This window comes from Lutra lutra, chromosome 1 (assembly GCF_902655055.1).
Source record: "Lutra lutra chromosome 1, mLutLut1.2, whole genome shotgun sequence".
In the NCBI taxonomy this organism is placed as follows: Eukaryota; Metazoa; Chordata; class Mammalia; order Carnivora; family Mustelidae; genus Lutra; species Lutra lutra.
The window spans coordinates 2,443,140-2,466,358 of NC_062278.1; the positions used below are offsets into that span (position 1 = coordinate 2,443,140).

The following is a 23,219-nucleotide window of genomic DNA, read 5'->3' on the forward strand; positions in this document are numbered from 1 at the left end:
TGCCGCCACTGTCCTAACGGCGCTGGGCGGCGGCCCGTTTGGGCTTGCGCGGTGCTCCCCGGCTGCCCGGGGCCTGGTCGGTGGCGGGGTGGCCCCGCGGGTGGAGCGGGGGCCTGGCAGGGCCGCTGAGTGCTGGGGCGGGGGCCCCGACGGCCGGACGTGTGCAGGGAGCCCGGCCCTCGGGCCCAGGTCCCCGCGCCATGGCCTCCGCTGCCGGGGAGGAAGGTGGGGGAGCCCCGGGCGTGGGCCTGGTCGCGGCCCGTTCGCGGCGCTCGCTGGAGCAGGGCGCCCGGCCCCCCGTGCCTGTTGGCGGCCCGACCCCCGGAGGGCGGAGGACGCTGCGGGCCGGCCGGGCGCCGGGTGGAGGAGGCAGCTTCGGCTTCGTGCGGGGAGCTGGGCGCGGGGCGGCCGGCGTCGTGTCGGCCGTCGGGGGAGGCCCCGTGCAGGTGAAGGGCCGCAGCCGGCTTCCCGTCGGGCGTGCGGAGCGGGGGGCGCGGGGCCGGGCCGTGGGGACACCTGCCTGTCTTCCAGCGCGTGGGGGCCCGGGAGGAGTTCGTTAAAGTCCGCAAGAAGGACCTGGAACGGCTGACGACGGAAGTGATGCAGATCCGGGACTTCCTGCCCCGAATTCTCAACGGGGAGGTGCTGGGGAGCTTCCAGAGGCTGAAGATCGCGGAGAAAAGTGAGTCTCCTCAGCTGCGGCGGCCACGGAGGTGGCGCAGGCCGCCCGGGACGGCTGCGGGCGCCGGGCCCGCGAGCGCTGGTCTGGGACGGGGAGAGGCGCCCGCAGCCGGGTCCCTGCCCTTCGGCGTCTCCTCCGGCCGTGCGGACGCGGCGGTCTTCCCGCGGCAGCTGCGTCCAGAGCTCGGAGCCGGTGCGGACGGAGGTCGTGCCTCCTGAGGCCGCGCGAGGTGTTAAATGCGTCCGTGGCGGGCGTGTGTTCACTTGCTGGTCGGCGAGTGGACAGGTCAGTCGTTTTGGGGTAAGATTTATATACTTTAGGGAGAGCGCGGCGCGGGGGACGCAGAGAGTCCCAGGCTGACTCTGCTGGGCCTGAAGCCTCACGTGGGCTCCGCCCCCCAACCCAGGGGTCACCTGAGCGAAGTCGGGGGCTGCAGGCAGGGGCCCCGCCGCCCGCCAGGTCCGCTTCTGGGACTGACTGAAGTGCAGAAGTGCCGGGCCTTGCCCACTCCGAGTCGGAGATCTGGCCTCGCCTCTGGAGCCCTGCAGCGCTCTGATTCTGGGACGGAGTCTGCGCCCGCCTGACCCGGCTCAGTGGCGGTGAGTCAGTGTGTGGCGCTTCGGGCTGGTCCCGCCCCCTGCCGGGCCAGAGAACTGGAGGATGCCCCGGCCTGGCCTGCTCTCAGACGTGTTTCTGGGGGTCGGGGCGTGTGTCCGGCGCTGGCGCGCGCAGGGAGCAGCCAGGACCCAACAGCACACAGTTCTGGTTGTGCAGATGCTCCCGGTCAGGCCGGTAGAAGGGCACGTCCCTGTCCTGCTGAGCCTCTCTCTGGGGCCCCAGACCCACCCTGAGCTACCCTGTGGCGTGCTTGGGCGGGGGACTCCTGCACACGGGCTGCCTCTGACCCCCTTGCTGGCCGCCAGCAGGGCTCGCAAGTGGATGGAGAGAGAGGTTGGGTGCTTCCTCCTGCTCCCTCCGTGGCCGGGACTCCCACCCCAGGACCTCCTTGACAGCCTCCGCCCTCGCTGGGCTCTGGTAACAGGTGTTCTCCGCGTCCTCCCCCTGCAGGGCTGTTGCTAGCCTCCGGGGGCCTCACCGGCCCCTGCGCTGCTCTCTGTAAGCGGTCCTGCCCGCAGATGTCAACATCTGCGATTTTGTCTGCCACGGAGACCCTGCGGGACATGCTGTAGGTCGCCGGTCACGTCGCCGTTCCCGGTCCCCGGCTTCCCAGTCCCTGGTTTTGAGCTCAGGCTCAGCGCTGACCTGAGAGCAGCTAGTCACCCATGTGCACTGAGAGCGGGGCACGTTGGCGCGCTGAGTGCTTGTGCTGCTTTGCAAGTTAGCGCGCCGGCGTTCGGGAAACTGCACCGGGGTCTCCTGGGCTGCTTAGCGCGAGTCTGTCCGGGGGCAGCCTTCAGACACCACGAGATCAAAACTGCGTGCGAGAGCGAGGGCCACAGACAGGTCCGTGCTGACGGGGTCCGTTAGACTTCAGGAGCTCTTTCCTGTGGTCCCCAGGCCCTGTCGTCCTCTCTCCCGCCCTCTGGCCCTTTCGTCATGGTGTGCGTGGCGGATGCGTCCCCTGCAGCAGCCTTTAGGCCAGTGCAGCCGCCGGAGCTTCAGGCTTAGGGCGCTTCCCTCACCCCACGGCTTTTCCGCGGGCGGTTGCAGGCACTCGGGTTTCGTTCCCATCGTGGTGCCAGGGGCTCCCAGGTTTATCTCTGGCCCTCGCTTTGGCCCAAACCGCCAGGCTTAGTTAGGGCCCCGTACCCCTTCCTACGCGGCATTCCTTCTCGCTGGTCTCACCGTTGTTTCCAGTTCTCAGCGTTTGTCCTGCACTAATCAGCCTGCCGCCGTCAGGAAGCACCCCGGGTGCGGCCAGGCCAGGCTTGTGGGTGCCTTCCCGCGAGGGGACACACCGTGAGGAACTGTGGGCATCTTGCCAGCGAGAGGCTAGAGTTGTGGGTTTCGGGAAAGGTGGAGTTTAGGCGAAGCGCACATTAAACCACATTGATCTGCTGGGCTGCAGGCAAAGTGGGGCTGTGCGTGGGGCCACCACCGTGTCCTACTGCAGCGGACCCAGGCCTCGTTTCTTTGAAAACTACGTTTAGATCAATGTGGAAAATTGTGTCTGGACGTCCCTTGTTTGAAGTCCTGCAGCTAGCCAGAAAGCAGGGCTGCTGCCCTTTGTCCTGGTGACTTTGACCCTGCAGGGACCGAGGGAGGTTTCCTTCTTACTGGTGTCATTCCAAACAGCAAGGTTTCTGGCAGTCGGGGATTTGACGGAGTGAGCTTTTTGTGCGTAGGAAGTCAGCAGTCCCCGATGGGGTCGCTGTGACGCTTTACTGCCAAGCTGCGTCCCGGGGAGAAACGTCGTTCCCGGTAACTTGGCAGCTGGATTCACCCCTGGGCTGGCCCAGCCCCAGAACCTGCAGGACAGGTTCCCCTGTCTTACGTCCGACTCATGCTGTCCCTCCCCTCCCTCTGGGCTCCCTCGGTGTCCCCGGGGCAGAAGCTTCCACCTAGAGCCCTAGGATCCCTCTCATCGCCCACCCCTCCTCACTATTCACTCCCCTTCCGCCCCTGCCCCCAGCCTCTCTTCCCATAAGTCCTTACGTGTCCCCTCCTGGCTGGATCCTGAATTCCCGAGTCCGCTGCCGCCGCCGCCACCGAGCCCAGGCCCCCATCATGTCCCTGAATCCCTGCCTCCTGTTTGTCCACTCACCGTCACTTTCTAGTTAGTGCCGTACCCTGTCGCCCGTGGGGCTTTTCGTAGCTGAGTTTGGTGACGTCATTCCCTGCCTGTGTCTTCAGTGGCTTCTCCTGGCTTTTAGGATAAAGACCAAAACATCAGGTCCCCTGAAAGCGCTGCCGCCCAGGAACCTGGACCAGACGGTAGGCGGCTCGGAGCGCTGTGTTGCTGGACCGAACCTCAGTGCGCACTCGCGCTTGCCTGACTGCCTAGACAGGCTCGGTCTTCCCGTCGGTCCGCCGGGCGTTCCTACGGCTTACGGTGCTGTCCTCCTGATAGTGTCATTTTACTGTCCTCCCGCGGGGACAGGCACGGGGGGGCCCGCGTTGGCCTCCCACTGCGTTCTCTGTGCCTGGGTATTTGGTCCCAAGGGGCTTCCCCTTTCCCTGCGCGTTGTTCCTTCCGAATTGCTCGGTTCCCGTGAGGCGGTGTGCTGTGGGCACCTAGGTGTTGAGCGTGAAGGGGCGTCCCAGCGGGCGGAGCGGGCTTGGGGCCTGAGGCCCGGCCTGGAAGGTGACCTCCTGGAGCATCTTCCACCCGGTTCCAGCTGCGTTTTTGCTGCTCGGTGACCTGAAGGTAAAGATCCCGTCCTTCTCCTTTCGGTAAGGACTAGCTTCGGCGACCCTTCCCTGGGCCTTCTGAGACCAGTCACGGGCGCCGTGGCCTTGAGAATGGCTCCCCAGAGGCCCCCGGGGACCACAAGGTGGCCGCGGGAGCGGCCGGACACTCCAGCCGTCGGCCCTAGCAGGGCTCCTGGCTTGCACCGGGGTCGGAGCTGCCTTGGCTCCCACAGTCGCCGTCCGCTTGTCAGCCAGGAGGTGGCGCGGCGAGGAATGAAGGCGGGCAGGGAGCGAGGACAGGGCAGCGCTGCCCGCCTCGAGGGGAAGCTTCCTTCGGAGCGGGTGTGGTTGCTTCGATGGCTCAGGCCCCGCGGGCCCCCGTCCATCAAACGAGTGTCAAGCCGTGAGCGGGACTTAATCCCTGCTCCAGCCGGGCAGACGCGTGGTGGGACTTGGAATCGTGCTGGGTTAGGGGCAGGTACCGCGGCTCCTGAGGTCTTGTGGGGATAGAGGAGCGCTGCGGAGCGAGGCGGCTCCGTCGGGGTAGGAGGAGGGTGTTCTGGGCTGGGGTCTCGGCGTGTGTGAACGTCCCAGGCGGGAGACCGCGGGCTTGGCTGCCGGCCGTGAAGCTCTTCCTTCGGCTTGATGCGCGGAGCAAGGATTGAGGTACCGGGGAGCCAGGGAAGCAAACGACAGCGGTTTGTGGGAGACACAGTCATTGCGGTTTATCGTTCTTGACTTGTGACGGGAGGCAGGCGCAGGTTACCCGCGGACCTGACGCTGACGTAGGGACTGCACGTCGTTCTCAGCGGACGGATTCTTGGACCCGAGCGTAGGAAACGCGGGAGGACTCGGGTGGAAGGCGAGGGAGAATTAATGACAGATGCTCACCAAGGGAGGCCCGGGAGTGCTCCGAGCGCGGGATTGTGGCTGTGCGGACGGCGTGGACGGCGTGGACGGGCCCACGAAGAAGTGATTAGTCTCGGTGCGAAGCGAGGCCGGGGCTCCGCGTGGAAATACGGAGCGGCCTGTGCACTGCTCGGGCGAACTCTCGGCCGTGTCCCTGCCTGTGAGATGGGGACGGGGCGTTTACCTCGGGAGGTAGTGACACTTAAACTGAGGCTCTCTGTCGGAAGCGTGTGGCATGGTGTGCGGGTCAGGGGGGCCCTCGGGGAGGAGGACGCCCTCAGGCCGAGGGGCCCCTGAGCACTTGCTGGACGGGGTGAAGAAAGTGCCCTGAGCCAGCAGCGCCATTCTGGCTCGGACCGCGCCACTCCGGGAGCTCGGGAAAGGGTTAGAGACGGTTAGGAGTGCGACCGGCCTCGTTTGAATTCTTGTTCTTTCTTATCTGCGTGAAATGGGGGTACCTGTGGGTCCTCAAGCCGCCGTAAGATGACCTCGGCAAAGCAGAGACTTGGAAGTACCCAGCAGAAGGTAACTCGGCCCCTGGTCTCTCACCGTCTCGCGTCTGTTCATCTAGCAATGACGGAGTTGTTACTGTGTCAGTGTGTGTCAAAAGTTTTATTTTTATTACTATTTATTTATTTTACTTATTTTTTTATTTTTATAACATACAATGTGTTATCGCTTCAGGGTGCAGGTCTGTGAGTCATCGGTCTCACACACTTCCCAGCCCTCACCATAGCACATGCCCTCCCCAGTGTCCATCATCCCGCCACCCCGACCCCTGCCCACCAGCCCCCAGCAACCCTCAGTTTGTTTCCGAGATTAAGAGTCTCTCAGGGTTTGTCAGGTGCCTGGGTGGCACAGTTGGTTGAGCAGCTGCCTTCAGTTCAGGTCCTAATCCTGGAGTCCTGCAATCGAGCCCCACATCGGGCTCCCGGCTCGGCGGGGAGTCTGCTTCTCCCGCTGACGTCTCTCCTCTCATGCTCTCTCTCTCAAATAAATGATAAAATCTTAAAAAAAAAAGAGTCTCTTAGGGTTTGTTTCCCTCTTTAGTTTCATCTTGTTTCACATCCCTCCCTCCCTACCATCCTCTGTCTTGTTTCTCAACATTCTCATATCGGGGAGATCGTGTGATAGTTGTCTTTCTCCGATTGACTTGCTTCGCTCAGCGTGATGCCCTCCAGTTCCATCCACATCGTTGCAAATGGCAAGATTTCGTTTCTTTTGACGGCTGCATAGTATTCCGTTGTGTGTACACACCACATCTCTATCCATTGTCTGTGGATGGACATCTTTCCATGGGCTCTTTCCATAGTTTGTCTCGTGGACGTTGCTGCTATGAACATTGGGGCGCACGTGCCCCTTCCGATCACCACGTTTGTATCTTTAGGGTAAATACCCAGTAGTACGATGGCTGGCTATTGGGGAAAAATGTGTGTTTTAAACCAGAGTCTTATTTTTTAAAGACTTTCTTTTTTTATTTTTTCAGTTTAAAGAGAACTTATTGACATATTTTTTACTTACAAGTGGACATGTTTATTTTTTCCCCTTTTCTTAAATTTTTATTTTTTTTTAAATTTTTAAATTTTTAAATTAACATATAATGTATTATTTGCTCCAGGGGTACAGGTCAGTGAGTCGCCAGGTTTACACACTTCACAGCACTCACCATAGCACATACCCTCCCCAATATCCATAACCCCACCCCCCTCTCCCTCCCCCTCCCCCCGGCACCCCTCAGTTTGTTTTGTGAGATTAAGAGTCTCTTATGGTTTGTCTCCCTCCCGATCCCATCTTGTTTCATTTATTCTTTTCCTACCCCCAGACTGCCCACGTTGCATCTCCACTTCCTCATATCAGGCAATGTCCACAATAGCCAAACTATGGAAAGAACCTAGATGTCCATCCACAGACGAATGGATAAAGAAGATGTGGTATATATACACAATGGGATACTATGCAGCCATCAAAAGAAATGACATCTTGCCATTTGCGATGACGTGGATGGAACTAGAGGGTATTATACTGCGTGAAAGACTTATTATAGAGAGAGTGTGCGTGTAAGCGTGGGAGGGACAGAGGGAGAGAACCTCAAGCAGACTCTCCGCTGAGCACAGAGCCCGACGTGGGGCTGTCTCACAGCCCTCAAGTCATGACCTGAGCTGAATCAACAGTTGGACTCTGACCGACTGAGCCACTCAGCTGCCCCTAGAATCCTATTAGAAAAAAAAATCCTGTTTATATGTGGTACAATATGTAAAATAGATAGTTACGTTTTCTGCACATTTAGAAGATTCTGTCAGAACATTACTTGTAAGATCGATACAATGAAGGTGTTTTGATGAAAACAAAATATAATGTTACAGGTTTTGGAAATCAGATGCAGTACCATCTTCAGTGTCTAACTTCTATTTTTAGTTTTGGTTGTCAAGTAACAAGGAAAAGACACAAATCGTAGCGATAAGGAATTGCAAATGGTGAAGTTTTCAACATTTCACTTTGCGGTATCACGATGTTTTTCAGTGAAAGCGATCTGGAAGCGTGAAGCCAGTGGGTCAGATGTTTTTGTTTTACAGTGAAGTCACAGGGTCTGACAGTTCCCTGTCCTACTGGCCCAGGTACATTTGGAGAGAGATGGTGGAAGAGCCGTTGGCTTGTCCCGTAAGACGCTTTTCAAACACATGTGCTTTCTTTGCGATGGCGGGTGACGCAACTTAGCAACCGGCAGGCACCCGAGCGGCGGGCGCCAGACACTCAACCCAGAGTCTGCGGATGGGATCAGGTACCATTTCCTGCTGACACCAAGCGAAAATTATGGTCTCGTTTCTTTCATTTTAAAATCAACATTAGTTTTAACCTTTCAAAACTTATTTAAATACGTGATTAAGTGCTACTCCTGTGAACCAGCCTTGTTTCGTTCAGGGAACATCAGTAATGAATAAGGACTAGTGCAGCCATGATACCCGGGGAGAGCCTGACTGATTTTTTTTTTAGCAACAGGAGAGCGTTATTTTGTGTAATTTAAAATTTGTACCTGTGAGCATGGTCCCATAGAACCTTCTGTGCTGATGTAGTATTATGTGACTCACGTCATCCTTGTCTGTTTAAGAAACAGGCAGTAGCCACATGTGGCCAACTGGCCCAGCACCAGTTCTGAAAACACAGCCTTCCGTCCTGTACTACGGTTGGTTTTGTTCTAAGCGCTGGCATGTGCAGATTTGATTCTGAATTCTTTATTAGTTTTATTATTTGTTTTCATATTGTTCGTTATTAGTACTTACTAGTTTTTTAGCTGTTCTTTTTTAAAAGATTTTATTTATTTGACAGAGAGAGAGAGACAGAGATCACAAGCAGGCAGAGAGGCAGGCAGAGAGAGAGGGAAGCAGGCTCCCCGCTGAGCAGAGAGCCCGATGCGGGGCTCGATCCCAGGACCCTGAGACCATGACCTGAGCCAAAGGCAGAGGCTTAACCCGCTGAGCCACCCAGGCGCCCCCTTACTAGTTTCTAATACTGATTTTTTACTTGGTTGAGTTTTATTCCAGCTTCCCGATGAAATCCCCTTTTTGTCTTTTGCCGGAACATGAACCACAGTTATTTTAAAGCTCTGGATCTGGCAACTCCGTTGGCTGGGTCTCCTCCTGGTCTGCTTGTAGTGTCTACTTTCCCTCTTGGTAATCTCAGTCTTTTTTTGTTTTTGTTTTTGTTTTTAATTTTTTTTTTTAAGATTTTATTTATTTATTTGACAGAGAGATCACAAGCAGACGGAGAGGCAGGCAGAGAGAGAGAGAGGGAAGCAGGCTCCCTGCTGAGCAGAGAGCCCGATGTGGGACTCGATCCCAGGACCCTGAGATCATGACCTGAGCCGAAGGCAGCGGCTTAACCCACTGAGCCACCCAGGCGCCCATCTCGGTCGTTTTTTTTATTGATTAACAGATTTTTTAAAAGTGAAAACTTGTGGAGGCTTTGGATGGCAGTAATTTCTCTAACAAGTCGTCCCCCTCCCCTGCACTCTCTGTCCGCCTCTGCAGCCTCCGTGTGCTGCTTACGTTCTGCTGAGTGCCTGGAGGAAGAAGGTGGCTCTGACCTCAGCTCACTTTTCTGTGCTTCCGTCTCCTCTGGGATCACGGCCCACCCCACGTCCTGGCTGTCGGACCGCTCTGTAGCTTATTTTCATTTCCCAGCTCCGTGGCACTGCTGACCTCTCTGTCCAGCTTTGCTGCCTCATTGCCTGTGCTGCTTTGGAACATGCCAAGGTCCCTGGCAGGAATGGGGTGGGAGGCGGGGCTCCTGTGCCTCAGCGCCTGTTCCGGCTCCCTGGGTGCTGGCCCGAGGGCCCCGTAGCTCAGCAACTCTCACATACCTTCAGAGGGCTTAGTTGGTTTAAATTCCGCTTTCCTAATTATTCCCCATGGGAAGATTGATGTGCTACCTCGCCATCACAGCTGGAAATGGAAGTCCTTCCCTATGTGTGGTCGTGCCTTTTAAGTTGTTAAAAACACACCGTGATGTCATAAAGACAGGCCGTGCATATGATCCAAATTAAAGGAGGCTGAAGGTAAAACTGAAGGCCATACCTGACCCTGGACTGGTGGTTGTACTGGGAAGGAGAAAATACTGTAAAGGGCAGTTTTGGGTCATTTGACAGAATTTGAATGTCAGTAGTAGATTACATAAAGGTATTAATACTAATTTTCCTAAAGTTGACAACCAGGCAGAGTAGGTGTGTAGGACATTATCTTTATACTTTGGAAACACTCACTGAAGTACTTACCCTCAGCTGGCTCCCTGTGTGTGTGTGTGTGTGGCCAGTGATAAGCAAACGTGAAATGTTGCCAGCACATACGTCTGGGTACGAGGAATATGGGTATTGTTTGTATTATTTTTACTCATGCAATGTTCTGTAAGTTTGAAATTATGCCCAAAGAAAAAGTTTGCAAAACATCGTAAAATGGAAAAAGTGTTTATAGAATATACGTGTCCTTTAGGCCCTCTTATGTTGTTAGCAGTGGGGTTTGAAAGCCAGTGTACTATGTGGTCTCTAAAGTGTTGGTGGGTGTTTCGAGATTAATTTCCCAAGAGTCTGGTGTTAATGACAAGAGGGAGACCTCTGTTTCAGCTCAGAGAAGAATGATGAGTTCTGGTCCATGGGAATGGGAATGAGAGAGAGCATCAGGAAGAGTACGATGGAAGAGGAAATGGTGAGAAGGGATTATAGGGGCACCTGGCTGGCTCGGTCGGTGGAATGGGTGACTCTCGATACTGGGGTTGTGAGTTTGAGCCCCACGTTGGGTGTAGAGATGATGTAAAAATAAAGTCTTTAAATAAAAGAGATTTTTAAAATCAAATAATGACCCAAAGTTTCTAGTGACCCAAGTCATTAATATCAGAGTGTCTCCTGTCCATGTTCGTCAAGAACAAAAGGGGCCACCAGAAGTGTAATGTAGTGAGGGCACACAGGTGTGGGCAGGGTTTGGGGGAGACACACGGGGGTCACAAAGCCCTGGCAGCTAGAGGACTGGGGTGCCAGGACTCCCCCGAGAGCTGCCAGTACACAGGAGGGCAGGTCCCTCACCCAGAAGGTGGTGTTACTGCTGCTGGAAGATTGGCAGGGATGGTGCAGAGGAGAAGTGAATGTCCTAGCAGGTCTCTTCTCGACCCTGGTCCCTGTGGAGACTGTCACTGGCCCAACTGAACAGGAGGCCGAAAGCCAGGGAGCCCAGGTCCTCTGGGAGCACAGAGCACGGTGGAGGGTAGGTCCGAGGGGCACAGAGGAGGGGGGATGGTAGCCGAGATGGAGAAAGCAGAGACGGTACCGGAATGTATCACTCCTGACACCCGGTCTTCAACTTTGCGCTCACGTGCCAATCAACGGAAACCTTTCCCGTCTGTCTGGTTTGAGAAATACGTTACCAGAACTCTTGAGTTCAGCAAGACCGATCTTAGTTGTGTGTGAAGGCATTTATTTGCAGGAGTTCGGTGAACATGGTCTAAGCCCGTCAGGGAGGCGTTCGCTACGTGCCCCGCGTCTGTCAAGCACTGCTCGGTAAGGTCGTGACGCGCAAAGGACAAAAGTCTGCCCCTTTTCCCTGGGAATTTACAGGGAGCCCAAGGAGCTCCTATCTTCAGACACTGCAGGTGGTGACACGGGTGCTGCCACGTCCATTGGCCGTGCCGGTGTCGGACGGATTCCTGTTAGTCGCACGTGGTCTTCGTCCTACAGAAGATCACTCCAGTGGCCTTTGAGTTAGAAGAAGAAGAGCGGTTTGGGGAGCAGATTTTTGGCACCGTGGGAAAAAAATGCTGTTTCCGTGTTCTGGTTCCAACTCTTTTCCTCTACCCCCTTTGATTTGTTTAAAACACAATTACGGTTGATTAAAGTGTTGTTCGGCTGGCTTGTAGTGTGTAGAAGGATTTGAAATGCACTTAAGCTCTTGAACTAAAGCACCCCCTTTAATGAACCCTGAAATATTCTCATTTTTCCACTTTCTGAACTTACACTGCAGACAGGCTGATTAAGTGAAAATGAGATCTTTAGGATAGGCCGTGATCCAGGATGACTGGTGTCCTTGCAGAAGGGGTACGTTTGGACCCAGAGACAGCTGTGCACAGGGAAGCTGCTGTGAGGAGACTGGGAGAAAGCCCAGTGACAGCGGAGGCCGATGGGAATTCTGGAACATCCAGGCTCCTGAAAGCCGGAGGAGCCAGAGAAGGATCCTCACCCACGGGTTTCAGAGAGAGCCCGGGGCCCGCTGACACTGTGGCCTCTGGAGCTAGGGGAGAAGATGTTTCTGTTGTCATAAACTGTGCACTTTGTGGTGCTTTGTTGCACATCTTTCAGATCTCAGTTCCCGGCAAAGACGGTCCTTCAGCGGCTAATTGTGAATTCTTTTCTAAACCTCTTAGAGACCGACGTGGAGAAGTTAAGAGCTGTTAAGTACCCTTTCTTTTGGATTTGGGATCTTAAGCTGTTTTGGTCGAAAATAATACTTTGATGTTAACGTGAAACAGCCGGTAGTTAATGCGCCTGGCGTGGGCGCGCCGGAGACAGAGGAAGGGTCGGAGAAAGTGATCTCTTCCACAGGGCTTCCATTTCTTTGCTCGGTCTTTTAGAAGCGCTGCTTTTCCTCTGTAGCGCTGTCTCCTGTCGCTGATGGTTCTCCGCACCCTTCCCGTGAACAAGGCAAGGGGTCCAGTCGTTCTGTTACTAAAACTTTTAAAGAAGGAATGTGCATTTCAGAAGCCTTATCGATGTGGAAACGCCTGTGGGGCAGATTGCGTCTCTGCACTGGGGGTCCGCACTGGGAGTCCGTCCTGGCCGCCCTCTCACTCCCCGACAGTGAGGCTGCGATGGCGGCTCCATGGCGACTGCCAGAGACGAGAAGTGAGAAGACGGTGTAGGCTGGGGCAGCTCCTTTCCTGTTCTGATAAGAACTGGATAAGATCATGTCTTGACTATAATGTGTCATCCACTGTCCCTATTCCTTCCGTCACTGTTTTTTTTTTTTAAGATTTTATTTATTTATTTATTTGAGAAAGAGATGGTGAGAGAGAGCATGAGAGGGGAGAAGGTCAGAGGGAGAGGGAGACTCCCCGTGGAGCCGGGAGCCCGAGGCGGGGCTTGATCCCGGGACTCTGGGATCTGACCTGAGCCGGAGGCAGTTGCTTAACCAACAGGTGTCCTCCTCTCTCTGGTTTTTAAAAGAAGTCACGGAAGCAGTGTCTTCTCATCATTAGGCCTCATCGCAGTGGCTGTGTCTTTTTCTCTGTTCGAGGGTTAGCAGACGGAGTGGGCAGAGAAGTGAGATTCTTCCGTGTGACAAATATTTATAAAATTCCAAGTGCCATTGTAGGGATTTGGGGTGACAATGCCTGCCTTGCCCAGGGCTTGTCCCGGGGCTGCAGGCCCCGCTGGGGGCCATGCGGGGAGAGCAAGGCGTGGGTTTTGTCGGAAGGCGGCGGCACTGCTCCCCCCCGGCCACCAGGCGGCGGCCTCATACAGCGGAAAGGCGCCTGCCGCCTCAGGGTGCTTGGGGTGGGCGGGTGCGGACTTGGAATTCTGTGCGGCACCCGGGGGGAGTGGGACGTCTGATCCTGCCCCTCATTATGGCAGCCTGTGGCAGGGTCAGGTACAGCTACACAGAGCGAGTGTGAAGTTGTCCTAAAGAGAAACTTTTGGGCGGCCAGATGAATTCCTGCATGGTTTTGTACGTGCGGCTCGTACAGATGAGAGGTCGCGTCTCCTTTGCTGCGTGAGAGCGACGTACAGCTTGATGGTACACGCAAATTCAGAAGTGAGCTGGGAAAAAAAAGCTTGCACCACTAATAATTTTATTTTAGTTCTGTTTTTCTTTTTTTTGCTGACCATGTGCACTTCATAGTTCACTCATAATTACAAATAACGCAAGTCTTCATTTCCGTCGTTACACGGCGCAGGGGTGCAGCCGTCGAAGCTAAGCCCTGGAGTGATGGCTGGTTTCCTGCGCGGCCCGGAGCCGAGTCCGGGGAGGGTCCCGATGGGGCATGACACGTGGCGGAAGGGAGGACTTGAGCAGAAGAGATGGGCCCACTTTATTGCCCGTGGCTTCTGAGAAACGCCTTTTTTTTTTTTTTTTTAAGATTTTATTTATTTATTTGACAGAGATCACAAGTAGGCAGAGAGGCAGGCAGAGAGACAGGAGGAAGCAGGCTCCCTGCTGAGCAGAGAGCCCGATGCGGGACTCGATCCCAGGACCCTGGGATCATGACCTGAGCCGAAGGCAGCGGCTTAACCCACTGAGCCACCCGGGTGCCCCTGGGAAACGCCTTTTGAGAGCACTTCTGCCAGCCGCTCTCTGAGTCTGGAGCTGAATACGCAGCTTTAGGTGCTCATCTTCCCTCTAGGACAAAGCTTCCCTGAACACGCAGACGCCGCTTCCCCAGAGCTTCGGGGCTGCCCCTGCTGTTCTTGGCAGCCCCCCGCCTTCTCCAAGCCCTGGGCCATGAAGCCGCACCCCTCCTCTTGTCTGCGCCTCCCCCGAGCGAGTGCTGCCGGCCGTCTCCCCCTCAGGTAGAGGGAAGTGCCAGCTCGCAGGCTGCCGCCTCCCACCCCCTTCTGGTGTTCCGCCCCCACGTTCCGGTTGCTGGGCTCGCGCTGGCTCTCGCTGGCTGTGTGTTGATCTCATCGTGTTAATGACCAGAGACCAGGCTGTCGTCCGGAAGCCGTATCTCTCAAAGTCTGTTCCCAGACCAGCGCCATCTGCCTCACCTGAGAACTTGCTGGAAGGGCAGGTTCCCAGGCCTGAATTGGCAGCTCTGCCCTTTAGGGGCTCCTGGTGGACAGTAACACGTGGGGACCACTGTCCACAGCATTGCTGCTTCAGTTGGAGAAGGTGCGAGTACTGCATTCCCCTCAGCTCTCAATCTACGGTCGCATAAAAATGGAAGATTTCTTAGTACCTGAAGTCAGGACACTTAAATTTTTAAGTCCTATGTTTCTTTGCTTATTATTATTATCATTATTAAAGATTTTATTTATTTATTTATTTATTTATTTGACAGACAGAGATCACAAGTAGGCGGAGAGGCAGGCAGAGAGAGAGGAGGAAGCAGGCTCCCCGCTGAGCAGAGAGCCCGATGCGGCTTTAACCCACTGAGCCACCCAGGCGCCCCTCTTTGCTTTTTAAATGTCAGTATTTCTACGTCATAATATCCTTTATTTAAAATTGATCAGACGTGGGATGCCTGAGTGGGTTAAGCCTCTGCCTTTGGCTCGGGTCATGATCTCAGGGTCCTGGGATCGAGCCCCGCATCGGGGTCTCTGCTCAGTGGGGAGCCTGCAACCCCCCCCACCCCCTGCCTGCCTCTCTGCCTACTTGTGACCTCTCTCTGTCATATAAATAAAATCTTAAAAAAAAATTAAAGAAAAATCAATCAGACTTTGATTTCAGACACAAATGTGCTGTTGACAGCCGCGGCAGCTCTTCCTCCTGAGTCAGTCTGCCAGTCGGTGTGAATCAGCCCCGGCTGCCGCGTCTCCGCGCTGCGCCGCCTCCTGCTTGCCGTGGAGCAGATCCAAGTCTGTGCCGCGAGGCGGGCGGGTGGGCTTCTCAGCCTTGCCTTCAGTCTCTTACATAACCCACTTCCTTAAAGCCTTGACTACGATCTGGCAGTAAAATGAGGTCTTAAAACCCAAGACTGAAAACAACGACAAAAGTACTGTCTGGTATGGGCTAAAAATGGACAGAAACCTGGAAAGCAGAACTTCTAGAATGTTGGTCATCGAAGGCCCGGTTCTGTGACTTAGCCCCCCCAGCGACCAGGGCCCATTCTTCTAACAGATGCGGCACGATGGGCTCTTAGAGGGGACTCGTGATTTGAAACACTGAGTGTTACTGTGTGTCTCTCTTTCTAGACCTGGAAAGGAAAGAGCAAGAGGTAGAGCAACTGAGGACGGACTGTGCGCACTTCAGAGCCCGCCTGGAGGCCGCGCAGGCTGACAGCATAAGGGAGAAGAAGGTACAACGCCCGCGGGCCGCTGCCGGACACCCCCCAGCGCAGCGGCGGCCGCGCCAGCCCTTGAGCCTCAAGAGACTGTAGTTTAAAATGTAGAGAATTGTGGGGGCGCCCGGGGGGCTCAGTCCGTGAAGTGTCAGACTCTTGATTTCCCCTCCGGTTGTGATCTCAGGGTCCTGGGATCGAGCCCTGCGTCAGGCCCAGCGCTCAGCGGGGCGTCCACTGGAGATTTTCTCTCTCTCTCTCTCCGTCCCCCACTGCCCATCCCTGTGCTCTTGCGCGTGTGTGCGCGGGCTCTCTCTAAAATAAATGCGTAAGTCTTAAAAAACAGTAAAACGTAATTCTGAATGCTTGGACAATAGTCGAACGTTTTGACTTTTTGGCCATTTCATGCGGAGGCTTTTCCCTGGACGCCGTGTGATTGTCACTTCCTCTTTATATTACTCTTTTTACGCTTCATTTTCTTAAAAGACTTATCTGAGAGAGAGCATGTGTGTGGGCGCTCGAGTCGGGGCAGTGGGAGAGGGAGAGCGAGAAAGACGCAGATTTGCCGCTGAGCGAGGAGCCAGATGCGGGGAAGATCTCAGGCCCCCAAGGTCATGGACTGAGCTGGAGCCAGGAGTCAGACACTCGACCAACGGAGCCACCCAGACGCCCCTGAGTTTTAGGTTCCCACCTCAGGGCACCTGGGTGGCTCCATCAGCGAAGGGTCTGCCTTTGGCTCAGGTTATGGTCTCAGGGTCCTGGGATCAAGCCCCATGTCAGGCTCCCTGCCACTCCCCCTGCTTGTGTTCCCTCTCACTCTCTCTATCAAATTAATAAATAAAATCTTAAAAAAAAGACCACTTCAGGACATTAAAAGCCACAGCCTGATAAGAATCTTGAAAAAAGTGCACGTTATAATTTATAATCAGGGATGTATTAATTAGAAATATTTGAATTAACCTAGGGGATCATTACTGATCATAATTTGTTGATGTTAGAAGTAGCCGATGAGTTTTATTATTTGCTGAGACTAATGGTATTTCTTCAAAATTACACATTCATGGCTTTTGTGTGGACTTAGTTGTTTCCCCTTCTCGCCTGTAAAACTGGAACGGTCCTGCCGCATCCGATGAAATTCGGAGTGTGTATGTTTTTATTTTTAACCACTGAGTCGATAACAGTACGAGGAACAGCAGCTAGCATATGCCGTTCCCTGTGTGCCGGCGGGTGGCCCGCCGCTGTCCGTGCGGCTCCCGTGGTCGTCCCAGCATGGCGGGCTCAGGAGGCGCTGTCAGCACTGTCAGGGGGCCAGGTAGCGCGTCACAGGACCACTGCCTCATGCGGAGTGTCTGGTCACGCTGCCTCCTCATGGGAGGGAGTTCTCACGGTTTGTGGCTGCTGTGGACTTTCCCCCGAACGGGTGGGTTTTGTACGGACTTTAATACTGAGCAAGCAGAAAAGGTCAGGGAAAGAGTTTTAGTCTCGAGACTGAGTTAGGTCGAGTGTCACATAATGAAAGTTGAATCTTAGCGTTGTCCTAGGCTAGGTCATGCTGAGCTAAGGCGGAGGGCTGGCTCGTTTTTCAGGGCCCCGAGGTTTCCTGGTCTCAAGGACGCCGACCGGCAGACCAGAAGGAATTTGGTAAAAGTTAGCCATGTGCCTGTGGGTTCGTGACTTACTGAAATTGCTGAGACGTCCTTGTTAAGGTTGAGACTTAACTGGGCAGAACCTTCGCTTTCCTTTTCTTCCTTAATCAATAAGGATAGGGAAAATGCGCGCTTTGTGAGCATTGTAGATGCGATCCTTAAAAGTACGCTGGGGCACCTGGGGCCGGAGGAGTTTGAGCATCTGACTCTTGACTTGGCTTAGGTCATGGTCTCAGGTGGTGCTGACCCTCAGATCCGTGCTGGTGTGGCACCTGCTTGAGAGCGTCTCCCCCTGCACCCCTCCCCCGCTCATGGGCTCGTGCGTGCCTCTGCACGCTCTTAAATCAATAAAGAAGAAAAAAAATAAGCCATTCCGGTAAAGCACGAGCATAGAGGATGAAAGGGCCTGGTAGAGGAAGGTCAGACGAGTAGCGTGTTCCTGCCCTGACAGTTTGCCCTGAGTTAAAATGTGCAGATATTTTGGATTAAACGATTTCCTGTTTCCACTGAAGTTTCCTGTTTAATTGTCCTGCCACTCTGATACAGAGGGGAGCCCTTTCAAGTTTGCCGTGGCAAGGCCACATCTCTTCTCGTTGTACAGAACGGGCAGCTGCCTTTTCCGTAGCCTTTTCTGTGGTCTCTGTCCAGGTCTGCACAGATCCTGAGGCGGACTCTGGAAGCTTCTTTTAGACTTGTGCAATCCGGAAGGAATGCAGGGGCCGGACCCCAAATGAGAGCACTGCCAGCGAGTGCTGTGGTGTGGGCAGACGTCAGGCGCGGCAGACAGAAGCCTCTGGGTCCAAGCTGTACGATACGATGAGGAAACACAGTGTGGACTCCAGCTCCTAAGGACGTGTGCTAGCCGAGCCCCAGCCCCGGCCCCTGCCCCCCGAGAACGGCCACCGGACAAGGAAGGCTTGTGGTGGTTGAATCAGATCAGTGCAAGGCCAGCTGGGCCTTGCTGTGGACTCGGGGGCCAGCCGGAGGAGCGCCCCATGAGGATCCACTTTACCCACGTGAACTCGTCAGGACTTAATTACTGTTTCTTGTTTTCCCAGCCGCTCTGCTGAGAGAGGTTTTGTGTGGCAGAGAGACCTGCCGTACAAGTGGAGTTCGGTCATCCTTAGTGACTGTGTGTGCGTGTGCAGCCTTACCACAGCCCACTTTGCTTTTGGTTAAAAGTTTTTAGAAAGAATTATGGATGGCAGGAAGGTCCGGAGAAATCCAGGGAGGTCCCCTGTGCCCTGCACCCAGTGTGCCCTGTGGCAGCATCTGGGCTCACTGCGGTGTGTGGCGTGAGCGGGAGACCAGGGGGACGACCCCCGGGGTGTGTCTGTATGTCACTGGTGCGCACGCACTCCTGTGTGTGTGTGTGCGTGTGTGTGTGTGTCTGACTGGTTCTGTGCAGTTTTTAAAGAAGATTTCATTTACTTAGCACGCGCCGGGGGAGGAGCCGAGCGAGAGGGACGAGTAAGCTCCCTGCCGGGTGCGGGGCCCCACAGAGCCGATCCCGTGACGCAGAGATCAGAACCGGAGCAGAGAGCAGGAGTCGGACAGTCAAGGACTGACCCCTGCAGGTGCCCCCCAGTGCAGTTCTGTCCCACGGGTACGTTCCTGGGACCACCACCGTCTTTAGAGGGTGAACTCTTCCATCAGCATGGACGTCCCTTCATGGCCCCTGCTGCAGCTGCACGTCCCCTGCTCCCCGCGCTCGCCTCATGGCAGCCACAAACACGTAGCTACCCACGTTAGTCCCTGTAACTTTATGTCAAGAATGTCATGGAAAGGGAATGTCATGAAAATGACTTTTTTCCCTCAAATTCATCCAAATTCTTGCAATCAGGAGTCTGTTCCTTTTCATTGCTGTACGGGCTTCCACGGCACGGAGCTGTCACAGTATCTAACTTACCTCCCTCGAAGGACAGTTGGGTGGATTCCGGCTTTTCACTGTTACCAAGAGCGGGACAGTGAGCATCCGTGCGTAGGTTTCTGGGTGATTGTGCGTTTTCATTTTTTTGGGTAAATGCCTAAATTTGCAGTCACTGGGTTGCATGCTAATGCATGTTTCATGTTTTGTTTTTTTTTTAAGGATTTTATTTATTTATTTGACAGAGATCACAAGTAGGCAGAGAGGCAGGCAGAGGTGGGGGGCAAGCAGGCTCCCCGCTGAGCAGGGAGCCCGATGTGGGGCTCCATCCCAGGACCCTGAGATCATGACACGAGCCGGAGGCAGAGGCTTTAACCCACCCAGCCACGCAGGTGCCCCTATTCTTTTTTTTTTTTTTTTTTAGAGATCGGTTTATTTTAGAAAGAGAGGGGGCATGAGTGAGGGGAGGGGCAGAGGGAGAGACTCTCCAGCCGACTCCCTGCCGAGTGAGGGGCCCGATGGGGCTCATCCCACCACCCTAAGATCACGGACTGAGTCAGAACAAGAGTCGGCGGCAGAGGCACCCGGGGCCCCTGCGTGTTTGGTTTTGCAAGGAATCGCCAGCTCGATTTGACGAGCAGCACAGCGGCTGCTCCATTTGACGTTCCCTCCGGCAGCCGTGATTCACTTGTTCCGCGTCCGACCCGGCATCTGCTGTGCCGCTGGTGCTGTTTCGGCTGTTTTGGCAGGCGTGTGCCGGCCCGACCGGGCGGCTCTCTCCTGGCTGACGCGCTCGCCGGCTGTCTGTGCGTCCTCTCCTGCGTCTGCTCGCGTCTTTGGCCCACTTTCCAGTGAGCTGCTGCTTTCGCCGTCGAGAGGGTCTGCCGCCCGCTGGGCACACGTCCCTTACCGGCCGGACGGCGGCTGCAGAGCGCTCGTGGCGGGCGGGGGGAGGCGCAGCCCCTCCTGCTGGGGTCCTCCCGGAGCGCACGTGCTCCGCCTGCCGGTCCCGCCTGTGGCTTGTTCGCTTCCGTGGTTGTGGATTTCGTGCTCTAGGAACTTTCCCTGTGGCCCTGGGTCCCCACGATTTGCTTCTGTCTAATGTTTTCAGATGTTACGTTTAAATTCTTGATCCATGTTGCGGCAAGTTTTGTTTAAGGTATAAATTTCGGTCGAGGTTTTTTGTTTTCTGGGTTTTTTTTGGTCCAGTGGCTCTTGTGCTTGGTGGCAGAGATGCTGTTTCTTCCATGGACCTGCTCTCGGCCTCTGGGAGGGACCCGTCGGGCCTGTTCGCCTGGTGTGTTCCGGCTTCTCGCGTCCGGGAGCTCTTCTCCCGCCAGAGCCCTCTGGCCGGCTTACCGCGGGCACGTAGTGAGCCCCAGCGCTGGGTAAAGCGATTCTTCCCGTCGGACGTTTCTTTCCCCAAATTGTGTAGACAGGCCCTTTACTTCTCCATGTACGTGTTGTGATCAGCTCCCCCGTGTCCGTAAACACTCGTGCTGGGGTTTTGACGGGAATGGTGTCATGCCTGCAGGTGAGTTTAGGGAGAGCTGCGGTCCTGTCTGTCGTGTTCTGCGTCCGTCGACAAAGCACGTCGTACCACTTCTGTGTGTTGTCTCTCATCTCTCTCATCAGTGGCCTGGAATTTTCCGCACACAGATCCTATACACGTTTTTTTAGATTTTTACTGGAGGCTTTCATTTTCTTTCTTTTTTATTTTTTGGTTCCACAGAACGTTTTTATTTTTATTCAGCTGTAAGCAGGTAGCAGAATTAATCCACCGTGCGGAAACTCCAGACTGGCTTTCCTTCCACCAGTGAAGAGCGGTCAGTTTAATGGTGGAGACCTGGGGTTTTCTCACCCAGCCCCATAGCTCGTCTAGACCACCGCGCAGAACCACAAAGCGACTCTCCCTGTAGCTCCTTCCAGTACTCTCTTTAAAGGAACCAGAGACACTGACCCCCAGTAACCAGTCTCAGACATAACATACTAGGGGGCTGGCGGTGTCATGAAGACTGACCAGAAGATGCCATCAGGCACGATTCCAGACTCAGACTCGCAAAGGCAGCAGCAAGGAATCTGGTTTAAAAAAAAAAAAAAATCTGGGGGCGCCTGGGTGGCTCAGTGGGTTAAAGCCTCTGCCTTCTGCTCAGGTCATGATCCCAGGGTCCTGGGATCGAGTCCCACATCGGGCTCTCTGCTCTGCAGGGAGCCTGCTTCCTCCCCTCTCTCTCTCTGCCTGCCTCTCTGCCTACTTGCGATTTCTCTCTCTCTGTCAAATAAATAAAATCTTAAAAAAAAAAGAATAATAAAAAAATCTGTTTTTTTAAAACCTCCCTTAAAGAACTGTTGATGCTCTGCTCTCTTCCCATAGACCTGATCTTCTCACCGAGTTGCTGTTCTTATGTTGACAATTTTATGACCCCATCCTAGCACCAACATGTCCTCCAAGACAGAGTTCAGATTTGATCAGAACATAAAGGTATGACTCTGTTGAATTACAAAGGACAGGCAGAAGGGAAGGTCAGCCTGAGCTCTGTCTGTGAGAATGGGAACAGGGAAGGGGGGAAATCTATCGGCATCACCGAGCTTGAGATACCGCTTGGCGTCTCCAGGATGTTCCCTTCTCCGGGCTCCTTTCTGCCTCCAGACAGCTGCTCACGGAGCTGGACACGTCGTTGTCCTATTCAGCCCGGAACACGTGCTGGCCGCCAGGGGCCCAGGCTCATACTTTTTGTGGGAAGATGCCACTTCGAATTTACCACAGCGGTCTCTGGGTTGGCTGCTGAGAATGGCCTTGTCACACCTCAGCGGCCCACCATGCTCGTAAAGCAGCCAGACAGACGTAAAGGTGAAGGTGTGGGAGGCCCAGATCCCATGTAATCGGAGAGAAACGTGCCACTGCTGATGTCATTGCCCTTCCTGTTGACCTCCAGAGAAGGGAGCCGTTGCCCGGGTTTGGGGTTCTGCCTGCTGGGAGCATCTGGGTCTGTCATGACCCAGGCCTGGATCAAGGCTATCCCATGCCATACTGGTGGGCTGGTTCTTTTTTTTTTTTTTTTTTAAAGATTTTATTTATTTATTTGACAGAGAGAAATCACAAGTAGGCAGAGAGGCAGCCAGAGAGAGAGAGGAGGAAGCAGGCTCCCCGCCGAGCAGAAAGCCCGACGCAGGGCTCGAACCCAGGACCCGGGATCATGACCCGAGCCGAAGGCAGCGGCCCAACCCACTGAGCCACCCAGGCGCCCCGGGCTGGTTCTTAACCTGGGTGGGCATCAGCACTTTGCCCAGCTCGTCCGACCTCAGCGCTGGTGTATTTGACCTGCAGTGCGTGTCGTGGCCGCTTGTTGACTTCCTGCAGGGTCAGGGGCCCAGACTACTTGCTGAGGTCCACCAGCATCGTGGGGCCGACCTGGGCAGACAGTGCTGAGTCCTGGCAAGGCGTAGGCCTGTAGCACTGACTCAGAGCGGTCTGCAGACTGGCCATGGGGGGCATGGGACCAGCGGCTGGTAGGCATTTCGCTTTTTTTTCCCCAAGATTTTATTTGTGGGGCACCTGAGTGGCTCAGTCGTTAAATATCTCCCTTTGGCTAGGTCATGATCCCAGGGTCCTGGGATGGAGCCCCGCATCGGTCTCCCTGCTCAGCGGGAAGCCTGCTTCTCCCTCTCCCACTCCCCCTGCTTGTGTTCCCTCTCTCTCTGTCAAATAATAAATAAATAAAAATCTTAAAAAAAAAGATTTTATTTGAGAGTGAGTGAGTGAGAGAGCACCAGCAGGGGAGCAGCAGGAAGAGGGAGAGCAGACTGCCCACGGAGCAGGGAGCCCAATGTGGGGCTCGATCCCCGGACCCTGGGATTATGACTTGAGCTGAAGGCAGACACTTAACTGACTGAGCCACCCAGGTACCTGGCATTTCATTTTCTTTGGAACAATTTTGAGTGGTGTTGTGTTTTAAATTTTAGTTTTCACTTTTTTGCTGTTAGCACACGGAAACGTGATTGCTTTTTGTGTGTTGATCTTATAGCTTGTGATCTGGCTGGACTCACTTGTGAAGTCTGGGGAGTTTTTAGATTCCTTGAGATTTTATATAGACAATCACGGCATCTGCAGATAGGGACGGTGCTAGTTATTCTACTGTCTCTGCCTTTTGTTTCTTCTGTGTTCTACACTCTCTGGAGCTTCGGCCACTGTGTTAAATCAGAGTGGCGAGAGCGGACAGCTTGCCTTGTTCCTGACCTTGGGGGAAGGCAGTCTTTCATCACTAAGTATGATTTAAAAAAATAGATCTTGGGCTTTTTTTTTTTTTTAAGTTTTTATTTAAATTCCAGG

General features: G+C 54.6%; 1 protein-coding gene across 7 annotated transcripts in view; it reads left to right on the forward strand.

Annotated features, from left to right (window-relative positions):
• The window catches only part of HSF2BP (heat shock transcription factor 2 binding protein), a 102,809-nt gene that overhangs the window by 1,655 nt on the left and 77,935 nt on the right, over positions 1–23,219 (forward strand). For 6 of the 7 annotated variants that reach the window (XM_047718987.1, XM_047719020.1, XM_047719026.1 and 3 more), the window contains 2 exons: positions 532–682; positions 15,291–15,394. In XM_047718987.1, the coding sequence (XP_047574943.1) occupies positions 532–682; positions 15,291–15,394 (255 nt within the window). Of the gene's footprint in view, positions 1–4; positions 683–15,290; positions 15,395–23,219 lie in introns of those variants that run through there. The other variant, XR_007125294.1, reaches the window with a different exon arrangement.